The sequence below is a fragment of the Pristiophorus japonicus genome, chromosome 12, assembly GCF_044704955.1.
Source record: "Pristiophorus japonicus isolate sPriJap1 chromosome 12, sPriJap1.hap1, whole genome shotgun sequence".
Taxonomy (NCBI): Eukaryota; Metazoa; Chordata; class Chondrichthyes; family Pristiophoridae; genus Pristiophorus; species Pristiophorus japonicus.
The window spans coordinates 173,291,781-173,309,263 of NC_091988.1; the positions used below are offsets into that span (position 1 = coordinate 173,291,781).

General features: G+C 39.5%; 1 protein-coding gene across 10 annotated transcripts in view; it reads right to left on the bottom strand.

Annotated features, from left to right (window-relative positions):
• Nucleotides 1–2,432: 2,432 nt before the first annotated feature.
• The window catches only part of myt1b (myelin transcription factor 1b), a 155,267-nt gene continuing 140,216 nt past the window's right edge, over nucleotides 2,433–17,483 (bottom strand). For 7 of the 10 annotated variants that reach the window (XM_070896171.1, XM_070896172.1, XM_070896175.1 and 4 more), the window contains 5 exons: nucleotides 12,171–12,392; nucleotides 9,827–9,918; nucleotides 8,581–8,684; nucleotides 7,076–7,219; nucleotides 2,433–3,023 (listed from right to left, as the gene is read on the bottom strand). In XM_070896171.1, coding sequence (XP_070752272.1) covers nucleotides 2,880–3,023; nucleotides 7,076–7,219; nucleotides 8,581–8,684; nucleotides 9,827–9,918; nucleotides 12,171–12,392 — 706 coding nt within the window. In that variant the 3' untranslated portion in view covers nucleotides 2,433–2,879. The remainder of the gene's footprint in view (nucleotides 3,024–7,075; nucleotides 7,220–8,580; nucleotides 8,685–9,826; nucleotides 9,919–12,170; nucleotides 12,393–17,483) is intronic. The other 3 variants (XM_070896177.1, XM_070896174.1, XM_070896178.1) reach the window with 3 other exon arrangements.

A 17,483-nucleotide genomic window follows, 5' to 3' on the forward strand; every position in this document is an offset into this window, starting at 1 on the left:
AGCTGTGAAATGGTAGCTTTTCATAGAATCATAGAAATTTACAGCACGGAAGGAGGCCATTGTGTTCGTGCCAGCCGACAAACAGCTATCCAGCCTAATCTCACTTTCCAGCTCTTGGTCCATAGCCTTGTAAGTTATGGCACTTCAAGTGCATATCCAAGTACTTCTTAACTGTAGCAAGGTTTTTTGCCTCAGTTCTAAACCCCCACCACCCTCTCGTTGAAAAAAAATCCCCTTAAATCCCCTCTAAACCTCCTACTAATTATTTTAAATCACTGCCCCCTGGTTGTTGACACCTCTGCTAAGGGAAATAGATCCTTCCTACCCACTCTATCTAGGCCCGTCATAATTTTATACACCAATAAGGTCTCCCCTCAGCCTTCTCTGTTCCAAAGAAAACAAACCCAGCCTATCCAATCTTTCCTCATAGCTAAAATTTTCCAGTCCAGGAAACATCCTCGTAAATCTCCTCCGTACCCTCGCTGGTGCAATCACATCGTTCCTGCATGCAGTACTCTAGCTGTGGCCTAACTAGTGTTTTGTACAGCTCAAACATAACCACCCTGCTCTTGTATTCTATGCCTTGGCTGATAAAGGTAAGTATTCTGTATGACTTCTTAACCACCTTATTAACTTGGCCTGCTACCTCCAGGGATCTGTGGACATGCACTCCAAGGTCCCTTTGTTCCTCTACACTTCTCTATGTCCTACCATTCATTGTGTATTCCCTTGCCTTGTTAGCCCTCCCCAAATGCATTACCTCACACTTCTTCAGATTGAATTCCATTTCTCACTGTTCTGTCCACCTGACCAGTTCATTGATATCTTCCTGCAGTCTACAGCTTTCTTCTTCATTATCAACCACACAGCCAATTTTGGCATCATCTGCAAACTTCTTAATCATACCCTTTAAGTATACCACTTTTGCAGCTGTCACCTATTGAAACCAATCCAGAGTGGACCCAACACACTTATCTGACGTGATACCCGAGCGATATGAACCTCGTGAAAAACTTGGAAAAATCCTTTGGACCTGGAAAACTGCTGCTTAAATAGCTTCAATCAGCTTTTTAACTGTCACAATTACTTGACACGTCACTTAGTGCCAGGTCTGCAATTCGCAGCCAGAGCCGGCACTTTGGAAATTCACAAGGAGGCGGGTTCAGAGCGGACTTCCACCTCGCTGTCAATCACGGCCACTTTGACAGCGGACCTGCCTCCAAATTCGCATTCGCAGGGCTGATAAGATTCCGGCCGATGTGTGAAGCTTCGCACAACGCAAGTGTGAATTCTTTTCGGAAGTTGGCTCCGTACTCCACAGCTACATCACCGACCTCAGTTTCTGGGCTAATACATTATGTGCTACATTCCTGTCATAAAACAGTTACTATCTGACTTAGTGTAAGAACTGCCATGGAGATACACCAGTAAAGAAGGAAAATAAACCATAAATAGATACTTGAAACTTTATATGGAGCTCAAGTTTCACTTGTAAAAATTAGGCTCCACAAAATGGTTCTTTTTATCAGCTTTGTTTTATTTCATTATGTAGATGGAACAACAAGATGTACGTATTTAAACAAGTAAACAGTAATTTTGTCTTTTAACATAGATACATACATTTGGATGCACAATCACAACAAAAATTGCACTAAAACAGTGTTTGAACAGTGCTTATTTCCGTAAATAATTACAATACTCAGCACTGCAACAAAGTTCAGTTTTTTTTCTGATTTACAAACATCACTTATAAATTACATATCTTTCAGTGAGGCAAGAGCGCCACTAATGCCCTGATCTCAAGTTTTAATGACCTGAGACTTCAACAAATTCAAACACAGTTTAGTACCTGGAATGTGTTAAACTACAGTTGGACTCCGGTACATTGTACAGAAGTCCGCAATTGCTCTTTCCTTTTGTACTTCCTGCCCTATAAATGATGAGTGGTTTACTCCATTGACTATTTTAATCATTTTATTTTGACCAGTGGAGAATTAATGCAATAGAACCACAATGCAATTCCGTATACCTGCTGCTGCAAAAAGGCTGTAAACATCCCATATTAAAATTTATCATGACATCTCTATTTGAAACTGTTCAAATTATTCAATGAGGAAGGTTTCTAACTGCGTCACTCTACAATACATTTAAGTTCGCAGACTATGCTGATCCCAAACCCAATGTCACATAACAGACACGTAGACTTACAAAATAAATATACATCAATCACAAAAAATGGCTCTTAAGTATTACAGTAAGGACTCTTTAAATTAATTTGCTTAAATATCAAATAAATAGTAGTTAATACATAATTTTGCTTTAGCAGTGGCAAATGTCTGAAAAATATTTTCATGAATAGGAAAAAATATTAACAAAATCAAAACATTTTCTGAAAAAAATTATCAAAACATGTCAGTTATAAAATATTCTCACTCCACATAAAAAGGGATAAATCACATTAATAAAGTAATAAATAATACAATACAAAAATAACTTGACTTGTGTTAATTAAATTCATAAAACAGCTAGTACTGGAGCAGCATAAGAAATATTACTGTCTTCATGCACTCCAGAAGCTTGTGTGTATTTTTTAAAAATTCAGTTTTATCTGGATTAAAAACAAAGTTAAATAAATAGACAAACATTAAATAAATAGGTAGAGTCAACATACAGAATTCAGAATAGTTTACATATTTGCTTTCCAGATTCATTTTAAACGTTATTTTAAAATTTACACAATAAGGTTACGGACTACTTGTTCTAAACAAGTGCAATTTCTATGTTCGTAATTGCTATAAATATTTCTAAACCAATATCAATCACAAATTTACTGTATTTACAGGGTAGGTGAACAGTTCATATACAATGTTGTTTTTTTTTTAGACCTGAATGCCCTTTACAGCTTGTTTGATGCTCTCCAGTAGTGCTTTATTTTCTGGGTTCTGGTAGCATTCCATATTGGTATACATATCTGTGAGAGTATTAACATAGGCGTCAAAATTCTGTTCGCTGATTGGTTCCTGCTGAACAACAAAGGGAAAACAATTGTCAAAACATGAATGACCTTCTTACAGTTCAGAAAAGAGCAACATTTTGAGCTTTGTATGACTGGAGGTTTTCACAGTGACCTTTACAAAGCATGAATACCTCTTATGCCTCTCCCACCACCATCGAACCTCATATATACACTTTCTACCTCTACAGTTGATTACCCTATTTGTTAGCTCCCATGCTCCATAAATTCTAACTCAAACTTTTGGTCAGTTCTCTGAACTCTGCACTGTGGCATGGCGGCACCCTCTGTAAACCATCTCGGGATCTTTTTCTGCTTTAAAGGCACTATATAAATGCAAGTTTGTCGTTGTTATAAACTGGGTGAATGATATAACAAAATATATGTGTGTGCTGACACTAGCTACATGGAAGAGTTATATAACAATGTGCACTTATATCATGCCCATAATGTAATGAAACAAGGCACGGTTTCCTTTAAGGGTATTGAGCAGGAACTGGGAGAAAGTTAGGGGAGATGATTGAAGGTACAGATGAAAAAGTGGGTTGGAGAGACAATTCTACAATATTCATTTTCTAAAGTGCCACTAGTACTGATTGGTTGAAAACGTGTAAAAATGGCTAAAAATGACATATTTTTAACACAACGTATTCAGATTCCAATGTCGGAATAATCAAGAAAATGACAGGATCAATATATTTATCTCAAACGTACATTCAAGCAAAACTGATATTGATACTTAGGATATGTTAGAAGTTCGAAATATGCATTATTTTTATGTGTAAATTTTAGATTCAGAAGGCTGTTTAACATATGTTTGGTTAAGACTATTTCAGCTTTATTTGTAGCATTTCAAAAATATACCATTGAAAATGAGCCTTGCATTTTACCAATTCTAACCTGTCAGTATTAAATAACATTACTGCAATTACAAGCAATCTTACAGAATGTTACTGAGAAAAAACAAGGATCCTCAGCTTTATTTTGAATGAGCTTCAGATTCTAACTGGTACAGTACACACCAACTTCAACACATTGTTTGTTTCACAAATACTCAGTCTACAGTAAAGAGATGCAGGTATACTGATTGCAAAATGTTGGCTATTAATCCACAGTGGGGTAATCTTCACTCTGGAAATTAAAGTCTACTTCCTATAAACTAGATTCAATCCAAGTCAACACTCCAAATGGGAGCTCGTGTAGTTAGTAATAATTGTTCCTGCCATTAGCTGGTTCTTGTAATGTCAAATGAGATTTGCTCCCATGATTTATGCTTAGAATCCACTTAGTGCCACATTTACTCTGCTTGTTTCAACAGGACCTATATACTCCAGTTTTATTATCTGAACTTTCACATGAAAACAGCAGAACTGTGAAGAAAGCTTCATTGAAAATTCAATAGTAACTACATTAACTAGCTTACATCAATGCCCTACCCTTCCAAATTAACAGCTTACCAACTGCTCGATATAATATGAACTAATTTATCTCTTCCAGTAGTTTGGATCATTCTTTTAATAAAGACCTACTTCATATCCCATATTGAGAAGGCAAGGCGACGACTGCGCCCATGAAAACCTGACTGTAACATCTTTAAGAAATGGTTCAGCCAGAACCCACATCACCCTCCAGACTCTCATCCTAGCTGCCCCTTTCAGGCATCATCTTCAGTTCTTTTAACCAAAATAATCTAACACAAGAGGGAAAATTGGTTATGGCCCATTTTTGGGTCCATAACCAGCAGGGCACCCCAAATGGAAGGCCCGAATCCACCCTGGATTATTAGTTCTCAGGCCTCATTTGCTTAATTTGGGCAAGCGCTGTGCTGGTTACGCCTCCACAGGCAGCTTGCGCCTTTGTGAAAGATGAAGTTGTCCGGCTTGCCTCGTCGCCAGCAGCCCAAAGATAAGTCATGGAAGGTGGGTGGAGGGGCAACGGATGGGTTGGAGGCAGAGGTTGACTGTGAATGCTGTGGAGTCGGGCGAGTACTACTATGTCTCCTGGCTTCACGAGGATATTTTATTTAAATTTTAAAAAAACTTACCTTTTGGAGGCTGTAGCTGCTTAACAATCCTGGGAGGAACAGGCCGGGCTCCTAGTCCGCTCAATCTAGACCAATTTCTGCCAGGGGACCTAAAGCAGGCATCAGGCCCTTTACCTATGTAAATGAAGGGCCTGTTTTAGGCAGCCTCCCTGGACACCTGCAAAGCTGTCTTTACCAATATAGCGGCACCCACAATGCAGGTGCAGATCGGGTGTGGGACATTGCACTCTGAAATTCATCCTCTTTGCTCCCGTTTTCCACCCAATAAATGAGCGCAATGAGGACCAATTTCTGCTCCAATAAGGCCACAAAGGTCCTTGTAACAGATAGGAAAGGAAGAAAACATACCTACTGCTATCAATGTAATCTGCAGCTATTAAGGAAATTAATCTATTTACTTGAAACTCTTTTAATGTCACTATATTTGGTCATATATTTAATGAGATCTATTAAGCAGGAGGTTACCGTTTCTGCCCATGGTTTCTCTCCCATATGGCTTTCACTGTCTTCCTGCTCTGGCAATCAGAGCTAAACAGTTCTAAGGAGTGTGGATCTAGAGCATATCAACACAGAGCAGATAGGTTCCAAAAGCAAACCATATAAAATATGGTCTAAGGAAGCAGAGGCTGATTCTGCTGTCAATACCAAAGACAGAAGCTATGCGAGAGCACCAATATCACGAATAATGGCAGAGAACTGGCAATAAGCCCTAGCTCACGTTCCATGATGGTTCTCTGACTAGGGCTGACAGAGTGCCTTATTATTGCATATCAAATCACAATATCTGTTTTATCTATTGATGAGTGCAATTGTTTCTTACTGGTAAGGGACTGAAAGATATACCGTGCCCACTGAGTCATGAGCTTACATAAAATAGTTTGTGACCATTCAACATTATTAAAGGCCTTGATGCATCTGGTGCAAAATGTAAAATGTCTTCTTGGAATACACAAACACAAAGCTTGTGCTGTGGCTGAGGAATTTCAAACACTAAAACAGTAGCCGCTTTTATTTTGGTCTTTGGCTGCCAGCTCCCACGGTGTCGATCTACGGAAGCTGGTAGCCACGTTAACATACACCAGCAGAATTTTATTTTAGACTAGCACTGAGAAAGGCCAACTTTTCATCGACTCTTCCTGGCTGCGGCCACTCATACTAGGGCTGCTGCAGTGCCATGATTTGTGTCAGGGCGGGCAAGCTTTTTCTATTCTTTTTGCGTGACGTCATGACAAAGCATCTTGGTGTATCTACTCTGCAATCGCAGCCCTACAAGTGCACTGCACGTTTCGCCCCACACTGCAGCTGGTTTACTGGAAGACCGGCTGCCTATTAATGGGGAAAAGTGGCTCAGCTCACATTCCTGAGACCTCAACAGTAATGTAAGTGCAGCTAGTGTGTTTCACAGATTTAATGGCGCCACAAGCAAATTGCAAAATAAGTAAAAGGAGAAATAGAACTAAGCAGCCATAGCCATGAAGATATACGTGCCTGCAATAGCTGTGAGATCAGCCTAGCAGACAGTTGTTTTATCTTGTTTGCAATCCTGACTCACAGCTAAACCCATAAGATGAGGAAAAGGATTGAAGATTAAGTTGAGCATCAAAGTATCTTAGTTGCATTATTATATCATAAATATAATAAATCAGATTCAAATGCTAATACTGATCCAATGACTCCTTTCATCAGTATAAAAACATTCTCTTACAAAATTGTGGCAAAGGATTTGGTAATATAATCAAAAATAATTTTGACTCTTAATATTGAAAACTTCAGGAAGATAAAAGCAGGGTAAATTTCACAAATTTTAGATCATATGAATAACCTTATGGACAGAAATCCTGTGGGCTCACTCACCTCTATGCTACAATTCCCAATTTGTGCACACGGCAAGTGAAACACTGCATCAGCAGCACAGATTTGTAACATTACTCTCAATATCATCAGAATGATATTCAGCTATTCAACACTTGGACTGTCTCAGATATTTAAAAAATATAATGCAGAATGAGATGGCTTACCAGTTGAGGCAGTTTTATGTCAGCAAGGCTACGAATCAGGGCCTGACTCAACCCAGCCAGCTCTTTGAATAAGGCTTCATTTTGCTCTTCAATCACTTTGTTTTCATCCTCGATGGTTTTCAAATTTTTTTCCATGTTGGAAATCTGAAAAGCATTAGCGCTGAATTTTAGTACCTTGGTTCAAGCGAACACTAAGTGGCCGAAACTGCCCCGCGTCAGGTTTGGGGCACTTCACTCGAATAAAGTGAAAATTTATCACATGGTGCAAAGGGAAGGAAAGTGATCCGGAATTCGGGTCTTTAACTTGAAAAAACTGTCCGAACGCTATCGGAGGCACGGAGCGCGGCATGCAAAGCTGTCGGTGGCTTCGCTCCACGCCAACCTGGCCCCGGCTGGGCGTAAAGGGGTTGGTGCGGGACGATAATGAGTCGGCGCCATGTGCTGTTGAAGTGCGTTTTGTGAATAACTTGCCTTACAAAGATAAGAACCCAATAGCATGATAGATCTTAAAAGCACTACACTATGTGAACGTGTTATTGCACACAGTTAAACCTAAGGAAATTATTTACAACCATTTTTTTTAATACATAAAGAAACTAATGGATAAATGCAAATGGGATATTGCAGCGTTAGCAGTGTATTACTGTGAAGGCTTACTTAGGAGACCAACTGCTGGGGCAAATGGGTAATTAGTGAGTGATTCACCTCTGGGACCTTGGTGCGAATCCAGCCCAGACTATTAAGATAAAAAATCTCCTCTATCACGTGCCTGTAATAGTCCTATGTGACATGAGCTTGGGTAGTATCAATTCAGTTTCTAGGGTATGGGTTTATAACATCAATGTCACTCAGACAGGCCCAAGGATGGTTGGTATGGGAAATAGAAAAAATATCACACTGCTGCAGTAGAGGGAGCTCTTCTGAGGTTGAGGCAGAGTACAGAGAACTTTACTCTGCAGTGGGCTATATATATGTGTATATTTATATATATGTATGTATATATATATGTATGTGCAGGAAAGATAACATGGGAACACCGTCAAGATCTCAAGTCAAAAATATTTTCAAAAAATGATGTTCTTTACAATTCTTATCTGGCAAAACAGTGCTGCACTCCAACAATGTGTGAAGGATGGCAAAAGTTAATGGCATATTTCTCAACAGTTTTATGTTTTATAAATTGTTCTATTTCACATGCTAAAAGATTAGAGAATTGGCATACAGATGAAAGCTCATCAACCTGAAATGCTAACTCTGTTTCTCTTTCCACAGATGCTGCCTGACCTGCTGAGTATTTCCAGCAGTTTGTTTTTATTTCAGATTTTCAGCCTTCGCATTATTTTGGTTTTGTTTAAATAAGTTGTCTATCCAGTTCTACTGAAAATAGCATCTTTTGACATGAGTAATTTATTTCTAAGTGTCTGTTGTAACAACATCTGGACTAAAAAAAAACATTTGTATTAAGATAAGACTCTCATTGAATAAATGCTCTCCTTTAATTGTACCTGTGACTGTAACTTCATCATATTGGATTCCATCTCTGTGTTGGATTCATTCAGTTCACTGATCTCTTTGTCAAGTTGTTTAATTTCTTCATCATTCTCTATTGCTGTGAGGAAAAAAGGTGAATTTGAGACAGTACAGTCACTGTTTCAATACAGAGTCTAGAAAATATAGTTCGTATGACATCCCAATGTCTATTCCTTTAGCGGAGGCATTAATCCATTTAATTTAAAAGCAACTTTTATGAATGGATTAAGTGCTGGCCTGTATTATTAACAACAGTCATTTATAGCCTGTAGATAACAAATGAAAAGTCATTAAAAGCAAAGGAACGTGTTGAGCAAGTGCTTATTTTTCAAAAGACCCCCTTTTTATATGCACCAGATATTTAAAAAACACTTACTTTAGTGCCACCTTGAAGACCACTGAGTAGCATCTCTGCCTCCCCGCCACCCCCCTCTTAATCCTCAGCTTCTCAAGTGATGTCAATTACAGGAAGTGTTGCAAAGTGGCTCCATTTCTGGCGCGTTGGCCATGGGCCACTCTGGAACTGGCTGACCCTGAAAAGTCTTCCTAAATTTTGGGAATACAAATTTACTGGCCTGGAGCTGGGGTTGGCCAATTTTGGAATGGCTCTTGGGCTGATCGGGTCTACCCTATTGATGTAGGCAAGGGAGCCACTTTGAGATGATTCCTTGTAATGACAACCATCGCCAGGGTTGAGCGCAAAAGGAGACCTTGTTTAAGGGTTTTCAGACTGATTATAAAATTGACTATTTAAAAAATACCTGCTGAGAATAGAATTTTCCTATGAAAACCGGGAATACCCCCCCCCCACCCCCGCCAGCATTTTCCTTCCCATTCAGGCAATCAAAAGTATCATTCCATTGGTTACTTTGTCCCACAATGCAGTTCATATTATTACTTTGTATGTTAACGGTTTAGGGTTCAAGTGAACATTATTCATTGTATTCAGATAGATAAAATGTTATTTGTTACGTAGATCCTTGAATTGTAGACAAAATAGAAGTTTGGTTTTAATACAAGGCCACTCATTTACAGTAACCTATAAATCAAATTCTATTTTTATTATATGTGATTATTATTAATATTTGGGAGGGGGGATCAAGTTCTGTGATTCCATCCATTTTCTATGAAAACATAAATTAGTGGCCTTGCAAATAATATTTACACAGTTTTCATCACAATGGAAGATTACATTGATTTTCAATTTCCTTTAATTCTTACCATCACTAGCTCTAAATTTGGTAGTTAGTAGATCCTCCCCTGAGAATTTTGCTTTCTTCATGGCCAAAGTAGCCCTCGGACAGCCAGAAAGACTTTAAAAAAAGAAAAAAAAGTATAAGTGTGAATGAGTCAAGAAATTAAGTTTGAAAGTACATTAACAATTTTGTCTGTACAGTTACGGATACACATTTATCAAAAACTGGAAGTCAATTATAATAGTGGAAGCATAACAACGACAACAAGTAATTATATAGTGCCTTTAACGTAGTAAAATGTCCCAAGGCGCTTCTCAAGAGTATTCTAAGACAGAAAAATTTGACACCGAGCCACATTAGGAGAGGTTAGGGCAGATGATCAAAAGCTTGGTAAAAAAGGTAGGTTTTAAGGAGTCTCTTAAAGGAGGAAAGAGAGGTGGAGAGGTTTAGGCACGGAATTTTAGAACTTTGGGCCTAGGCAACAGAAGTCATGGCCACCAATGGTTGAGTGATTATAATCAGGGATGCTCAAGAGGGCAGAATTAGAGGATTGCAGATATCTCGGGGGGTTGTGGGGCTGAAGGAGATTATTGAGCTAGTGAGGGCGAGGTCACGGGGGGGTTTGAAAACAAGGATGAGAATTTTGAAATCGAGGCTTTGTTTAACTGGGACCCAATGTAGGTCAGCGAGCACAGGGATGATGGGTGAACGAGACTTCGGCCAAGTTTCCATCAGGGCCATGCTGTCGATGCTATCCTCCACGATAAGCTCATGGATAGCAAGGGGCTTGTTTGCACGTGAACGGACATTCTGGAGGGAGATGTGGAGAGCGTTGGTGATGGCTGACCCACTGCCAGCATCCACAGGATGAAGGCTGAGAGTGATGAGTTGGACCGGGAGGAGATTGGCAAGATAGCGCCCAGCGGGCGCGCTGGGCGGGAAGGTTGGCGAGAGAGTTGGATGGGACAGTTGGGATTGCTGCTTGTAAGCAGCATAATAAACAGATATTACGGCTTCAGCATCTGTTAAACTTTTAACCACTTGAGCATGGTGAAATGAGAAAACAGGGTAAACATTCGGGTCAGCAAAAGTTACATATGAATGCTTAACATTTTTGTGCTACATCCTGTGTGCGCTAGCAATATGCAGGCTAAACAGGTTAACGTGCTGCCAATGATTTATCTGATCTGGCACTCAGATTGATTCTGGCTTCTGAATGCCCAGAGTTTGTGTGATCTGGTTGTTCCAAATATCTTTGCGGATGTTTTTTTTTAGCCAATCTGGGACCGATTCAAAGCTATACAGGTCTCAGCTACATTAAAAAGAGGGGGTAGAGGAGGTTGCAGCAAAATGGACATCATTATTTAAACAGAAAACAATAGAAGCAAAAGAAAACAAAACAGAATAAGGAAGAAAACACTTGCAGACAGAGCAGAAGCAAAGGTTTTAAAGCATTTGAGCCTAGAAACTGCTGTTGGCATGATTAGCGGTCGAATGCTTAATGTATTTCTATGACATTTTTCTGTCTGCAATTTTAATGCAGGCAGTAACCCACTTATTTTAATTGGGTTGATATCTCCACTAAAATAGTGGATCGAGGAATGTCACATGAGTGCATTAAGTTTTTATCAATATCGCCAACAGTAATTCCCAGCCGTTTATTTTTATTTCAAATTATTAACAGTTGTATATTTTAATAGTATAGGATTAATGTTGTAGCAATAAAGTTACTCTTGGCATTTGAGTAGCTTTGTAACTTTTGTTTCAACGCAACAGTTTGTGAGCTCATTTCTTTTTAAAGATTGACGAGGGCAGGGAGCACAGTATACTCCAGAGCTGCTGGCACTGTAATGGCCATAGCTTAATCTGATTATAAAGCTGCGGTACTTCATAAATGCTTTGTTTTCATTCTAAAGTTCAATACTCCACTCCTCCTCACTCATTTCTGTTTCTTAGACACCTCTTGTGTTTTGTTTACTGACGGCACACCCCTCCAAGTTGCACTGATAGTTTTCACCCATAGAACTTAAATATTTTGGCATTGGGAGGGGCATTTTTGAAAACTGGGCATTCCATGCAGATGTTTGATATCAACTGGAAAAAAAATGAAAAATAAATCTGGGCTCTAACAGTTAGCGAATTTGTTTGAAATTCCTTCCACTGCTATTTCAATGGAGACTATTTAATGACTTCACTAATTAATGGAGAGAAAAATTTCAGTTGAGTCTGTTAAGCATTCATAATTTCAGGATTTAGGAATTTTGGACCAGAAGTGTATTTTAACAATAATAGAACCAGAAGATGTAAATGGGGCTATTGCAGCTTTAAATATTGTTTGGTTCACTTAATTACAGGATAATGATATATACCTTCGATGTGTAAGAAAACTGCCATTAGCGTGCCCTGAGCCATCGCACCCTGGGGTTGGACAAGCTGGTCCATCTCCTTTCACAGGTTTCCAAGTAAATGGTGACCCATTGTGGAATCCTTCCTTTTGTCTGCGTGCAGCCAAAGGACAGCCAGATGCACTGCGATGAGATGCATACTTGCCACTTACATGCCCGAGCCCATCACATCCAGGAACAGGACATCTAAAGAAAAACAAAGACTTGATACTGGCTATTTGTGCGAATGACTCCATCAAAACTAAAGGCAGAAATGTCACAAAAATTCAAGGAAAACTTGTTCAAAACACAATCAAAGTATTATGAAAGTCCAAATGTGAAAATAAAGAGGCCCATTTTTAGAGGATCTACCCTGCGATGCTCACAATTAGTCTAGGGTCCGGAGTATGGCTGTAATGTTTAGCTGCAAACCAGGCATGTCTCTTAAGGCCATTGCTCAAGTACATCCTGTGGGATTATTGTAACTGCCATTAAATAGAGGTTAGTAAATTGCATGTAAATTTCAAGCATGGGTCAATAACTTGAATACTTTCTCTTTTTAAACATGGCTTTGCATCCAAAAAGCGTGACACTTTGAAATGTGATGTTTGGTGTGTGGTGGATGCCCACAGGATGCAAGTCTTTAATATCTATGTAATCTCCATCTATGCTTTTTAACTGGAATACATTTACTCATTTGCAAATTCTTTCAAGCTGCATTTAAATGTGTGTTCTGCATTTGGCTCTTTGTTTTTAAATGGCACTGTTAGTGTCTCTTGCAAATGGAAATTTCCCATCATGCTACTTAAAAAAAAAACAAGGATAGATTTCAACTTCACTGCTTGGGTGATAGTCTAACGGTGCAGAACAATGACCTTTATAGAACCCACCTGATTTTTATTCTATTGCTTTAAGGGGTGATAACCTTGCTGTATTTTAATGCCTATTTTAAATGGGTGAGTTTAGTGCTAGGCAGAAAAATCAAGGAAATCATGGTCTGTCTCATTATGTTCCAATTTGAATAAAATTTGGCTGCTAATGAAGCTCTCACAATTCTGACAAGTACCGTAATGACTGATTTTCCAGCTCTTACAGATACTTATTTAGGAATATAGGAAAACTAATTTGCTACTTTTATTTTTAAAAATTCTACAATTTTAACACATAAACAAACTGATAATAGTCTTCATCATTAGATATGGGTAATATGTTATAGGTTACAGTGAATTCAATTAAAGAAATGTTGACTGTGCACTCAAATCCACTTATATATGATCCTGACATAAGCAAATCATTTGATAACTTATACAAGCTGCTTTTTTCCAAGACGAGTAATGATATAATAAGATCTCAGCCCGTATTTATGTAAGTGCATGTGACTTTTCTCAGGCAGTCTGGAGCATGGTTGTGATGATTCGTGCCAAGGTGGGACTATGTTTAATTTGTCCTGACTCTGAAAGGTCACTGCTCATGCAGTCCCTATGGGGAGATGGGCTAAACAGGCAGAGTTGGGCGATTGCAGCCATTTTGCAATTTACAATTCCAGGACGGAAGAATCCAGCATGCAATGACAGCCGAGGGTAGATTTTGACTTTTGGGCAACAGACCGGCAGAGTACGCTGGTCAGCCACCCATTCCGGCCCATGATCATGATTCCCATGATTTTGGGTCTCCAGCCTCATTTACATTCAGCAGGTGTCACGACACAGCTCAGCACAGGGATATGGGCGGGAGCTGCTGCCAGGAAGGTAAGTTGCAGGTTGGGGGTCACGATTGCAGAGGATGGGAGGGGTGTCCCGGGCCAAATTATTTTTGTGGACCCCTGTTCCTCCGGAGCCCGCAATAATAATTCAAGACTTACCTTTGCTGAGCCTTTTCTCTTCCATCGTCAATAGAACTGATCGGAGTCTGCACGACGCCGGCTCTGATCACTTCCTACATAAAATGGCAAGCGGGGTCCTACTTACTAATCAGGCAGGCGCTTCAGATGCCCAATGGTAGGCCACTTTTATAATGCTGCTGGCTGCATCGCTAGTGTTAACTGTGCGGTAAGGCTACCGACCCCATTTTGATGCCGTTACTGTCCTATTAACACCAGGTGAGGCCACTCAAATGTATTTTTTTAAAGAAAGTTTTGCATCTGTAATAAAGCATGATGCTTTGAAATGCAGGTGTAGAGTTTCTGTGTTGAGCGCACCTGGTGATTCTGTGCAAATTACACACAAAATCTCCCTCGTTTTGAAAAGTGTTTTTTCCCCTCAGGATCCGAACAAACTTATTTGCATTTTGCCAAACACAAAATATGAGCTGAACCAGCGCAATATTAAAACATAATTTAAAAAAAAATTGGTTTAAAAAAATATTCCATGATATATTTAAGAGTGGTAACTTGATAAATTTTGATTAAAACAGCTGAAAATGGGTTTATCACAAAAAATAAGCATTTAAAATCAGTGTCACTCCACCACCTACTGAAAATGACTATTAAAAAATATACAAAACTATTTTCTAGTTAGATTGGGGTACAATAGGGGTACCTGAGTAAATGTTTAAAAAATAATTCAAAAACTTTCAAAACAGGCCCTTGTGCCTAAAAGATCCAGCTTAATTTTTGGAGCCTTCTCGAAGGCCTGCAAATGAGCGCAATTAGCGGAAACTCAAAATGGTGATTAATTCATCCTGGGGACGTGACCAGTTTTGGAGTTGGGGCCGGCTTCTAGCGTGATGTTTTTAAAACTAGTACAAAAGAAATTCAAAGTTGCATTGAGCACAATTTGCTCTTAACATTCCGCGATCTTTTGTGCTGGTTATGCCAATATTGGTGATTGCGCTGAAAAAAACAATGCAATTAATTGAAGACTCCAGATCATGATATTTGTTGTTGTGTTATCTAGTGTTACAGACACACTTGATGTAAGACATTTTTATATCCGCCAGCAGATCTCTTATAACATTGCCTATTGGGAGGCACAGTGCATGCTGTTTTATTAAAATATAGGTATTATGGCATGTAACAGACGATATTGCCAGGGCCAGTTGGTTATGGTGACTGATTAAGATAAATATTCTTTTTATTATTTGGTGTTTTTATTGGTGTTCAGGACAGTGAGTTCTGAGGCTGTTCATTTTTACTGCAAAATCAGTAAAGCAGTGGACTTGATTATTCAATGAGTGGCCTTTATTTTCTAAATATTCATTTACTTTAATTTTAATTTCTTACCTTTTTGAAAGCTGACAATGATTAGCAATATGGAATGCAAGATCGATCAGATTTGGGGTACAGATTCCTCTTGTTCACGCCAATGATATCAGCGCAATCCAGGTGCAATCTGCAGAACCGGCGCAAAAGATCGAGGAAGTTTAAACGTAAGTGAGTTACGTCCAAAACCACATGTGCTTGTGATTTCTGTGATCTTTTACGCTGGTTCAAGATTCAATTTGCCCGGATCAGGCCACGCCCACAAAACTGGCCACGCCCCAGGTCAAAATTGTGAGATTCCACCCATTGCGCTGGTTCGAGAAGGCTCTTCAAATTGCACTCATTTTCTTAGGTGCAAATGCACCAGTAGGCATGGTTTAAAAGTTTTTCATATCAAAAAATATCTAATTTAGTACGAAACCAACTAATGTACATCAATGAAACTATTAAATGTTTCAGTAAAGTTTTTTTTGTCATTTTCAGTGATTTTAAATCAGGTTACTCACAGGAGGAGGACTGGACACCCTTATTAAAAATGCTTATTTTTGCCGATAAACCCATTTTCAGCTGTATTAATAAAACTGCACTAGGTTACCATTCTTAAATACATCAAGGGATATATTTTAATGGAAAAAAGGAAACAACAATGTTCTATGACATTGCCCAATTGTGCTGGTTCATGGAAGATTTTAAATTTGTGATTATGCAAATTAATTTTTGAGGAAACTTGAGCTGTAACTTAACCAGTGCAATTTCAAGCACATATTGTACATAATTTCCCAATTGTGCACAAAGCAGAAACTCTGCCACTTAATGTTTAGCCATACTGGGGGTGGTATTGGGTTTAACAGCACTGGTGGATGGTTGTGGGATTTGGCGACACTGAGGTGCAGATGCTGGGGTTTGGTAGTATGCAACAGGGGTGAATTTAGTTTGGCAACACTGTGGAGGGGAAGCCTGAGGTTTGGCACAACTGAGGATTTGGCAGAATCAGTAGCATCAGTCAAGAGATTGTGGCAAGAGCCGAAGATGGTGGCTTTGCTTTCCCCAATGTTGAGCTGCAGGAAACTGCATCTCATCCAAGACTGAATGTTGGACAAGCAATCTGACAACTCTAGAGGCAGTGTAGGAGTCAGGAGAGGTGGTAGTGAGGTAGTAGTACAGTAGTAGTATAGGCAATCCCTCGTGACGAGGATGACGCTCTTCACACCAAAAAAAGATGGGCTCACAGGTGTTACGATAAGTTCCATCTTAAAGGGTGAAAGATGCCTGTGCATGGATTTTTTTAACGTGTGGTGACTGTTGCACACCAGCCACCAAACAGGCTTGACAGAGCTAGGTCTTGGTCCGATGGCGAGGATTGACCAAGACGACTGGAGACCAAGCTCTGCTGCGCCTCCCCTGGGCCCCAACCCCACCGCTGTTAAGTGCTGTGCCGCTCCTGGGCCAGGACCCCTCTGTTGTTATATGCTGCGCTGCTCCTGAGCCACGGCCCCACCACTATTAAATGCTGTGCCGCTCCTGGGCCACGATCCTGCTGATATAAAAGAGAGCAGGTTGTTGTCAGCATACATGTGGAAGCTGACTCCTGCGGATGATGTTGCCCAGGGGAAGCATGAAGATGAGGAAAAGGAGGGGCCTGGAGGTAAATTGCCATGCATCATTGTGCTTACTTATAATTTTATTTTCAATTGGTCTTTTGTCAAATTTCTTTGCTCTTCATTTTTGAGGCATCACATTTTGCTTAGAAGTCTCCCTTGAGACTTTTTTTTTATTTGGAAAATTTCCCTAAAATTTTCTGTATGGTTTTCCTAATGGGGATTACCCATTTTGTGATTATATATGTTGGAGAATGAAGAGGTGGTGAAACATCAGGGAAGCTGGTAAGTTTATATGCAGCACTGCAAAAAATCCACATCCTCTCACAGATACCTAGCCACCAGGATGTGTAGATTGAGAAGATCTTATTTAAATATATTCCTGGGCATAGCACAAGAAGGCCTCTAACAACTGTGCTGCATCTGACAAAAAGATCTGAAAACTTCTTCAAGACGTTACTTACTATGGCTTAGAAAGTCACTATAGCATCTAATTTTCTG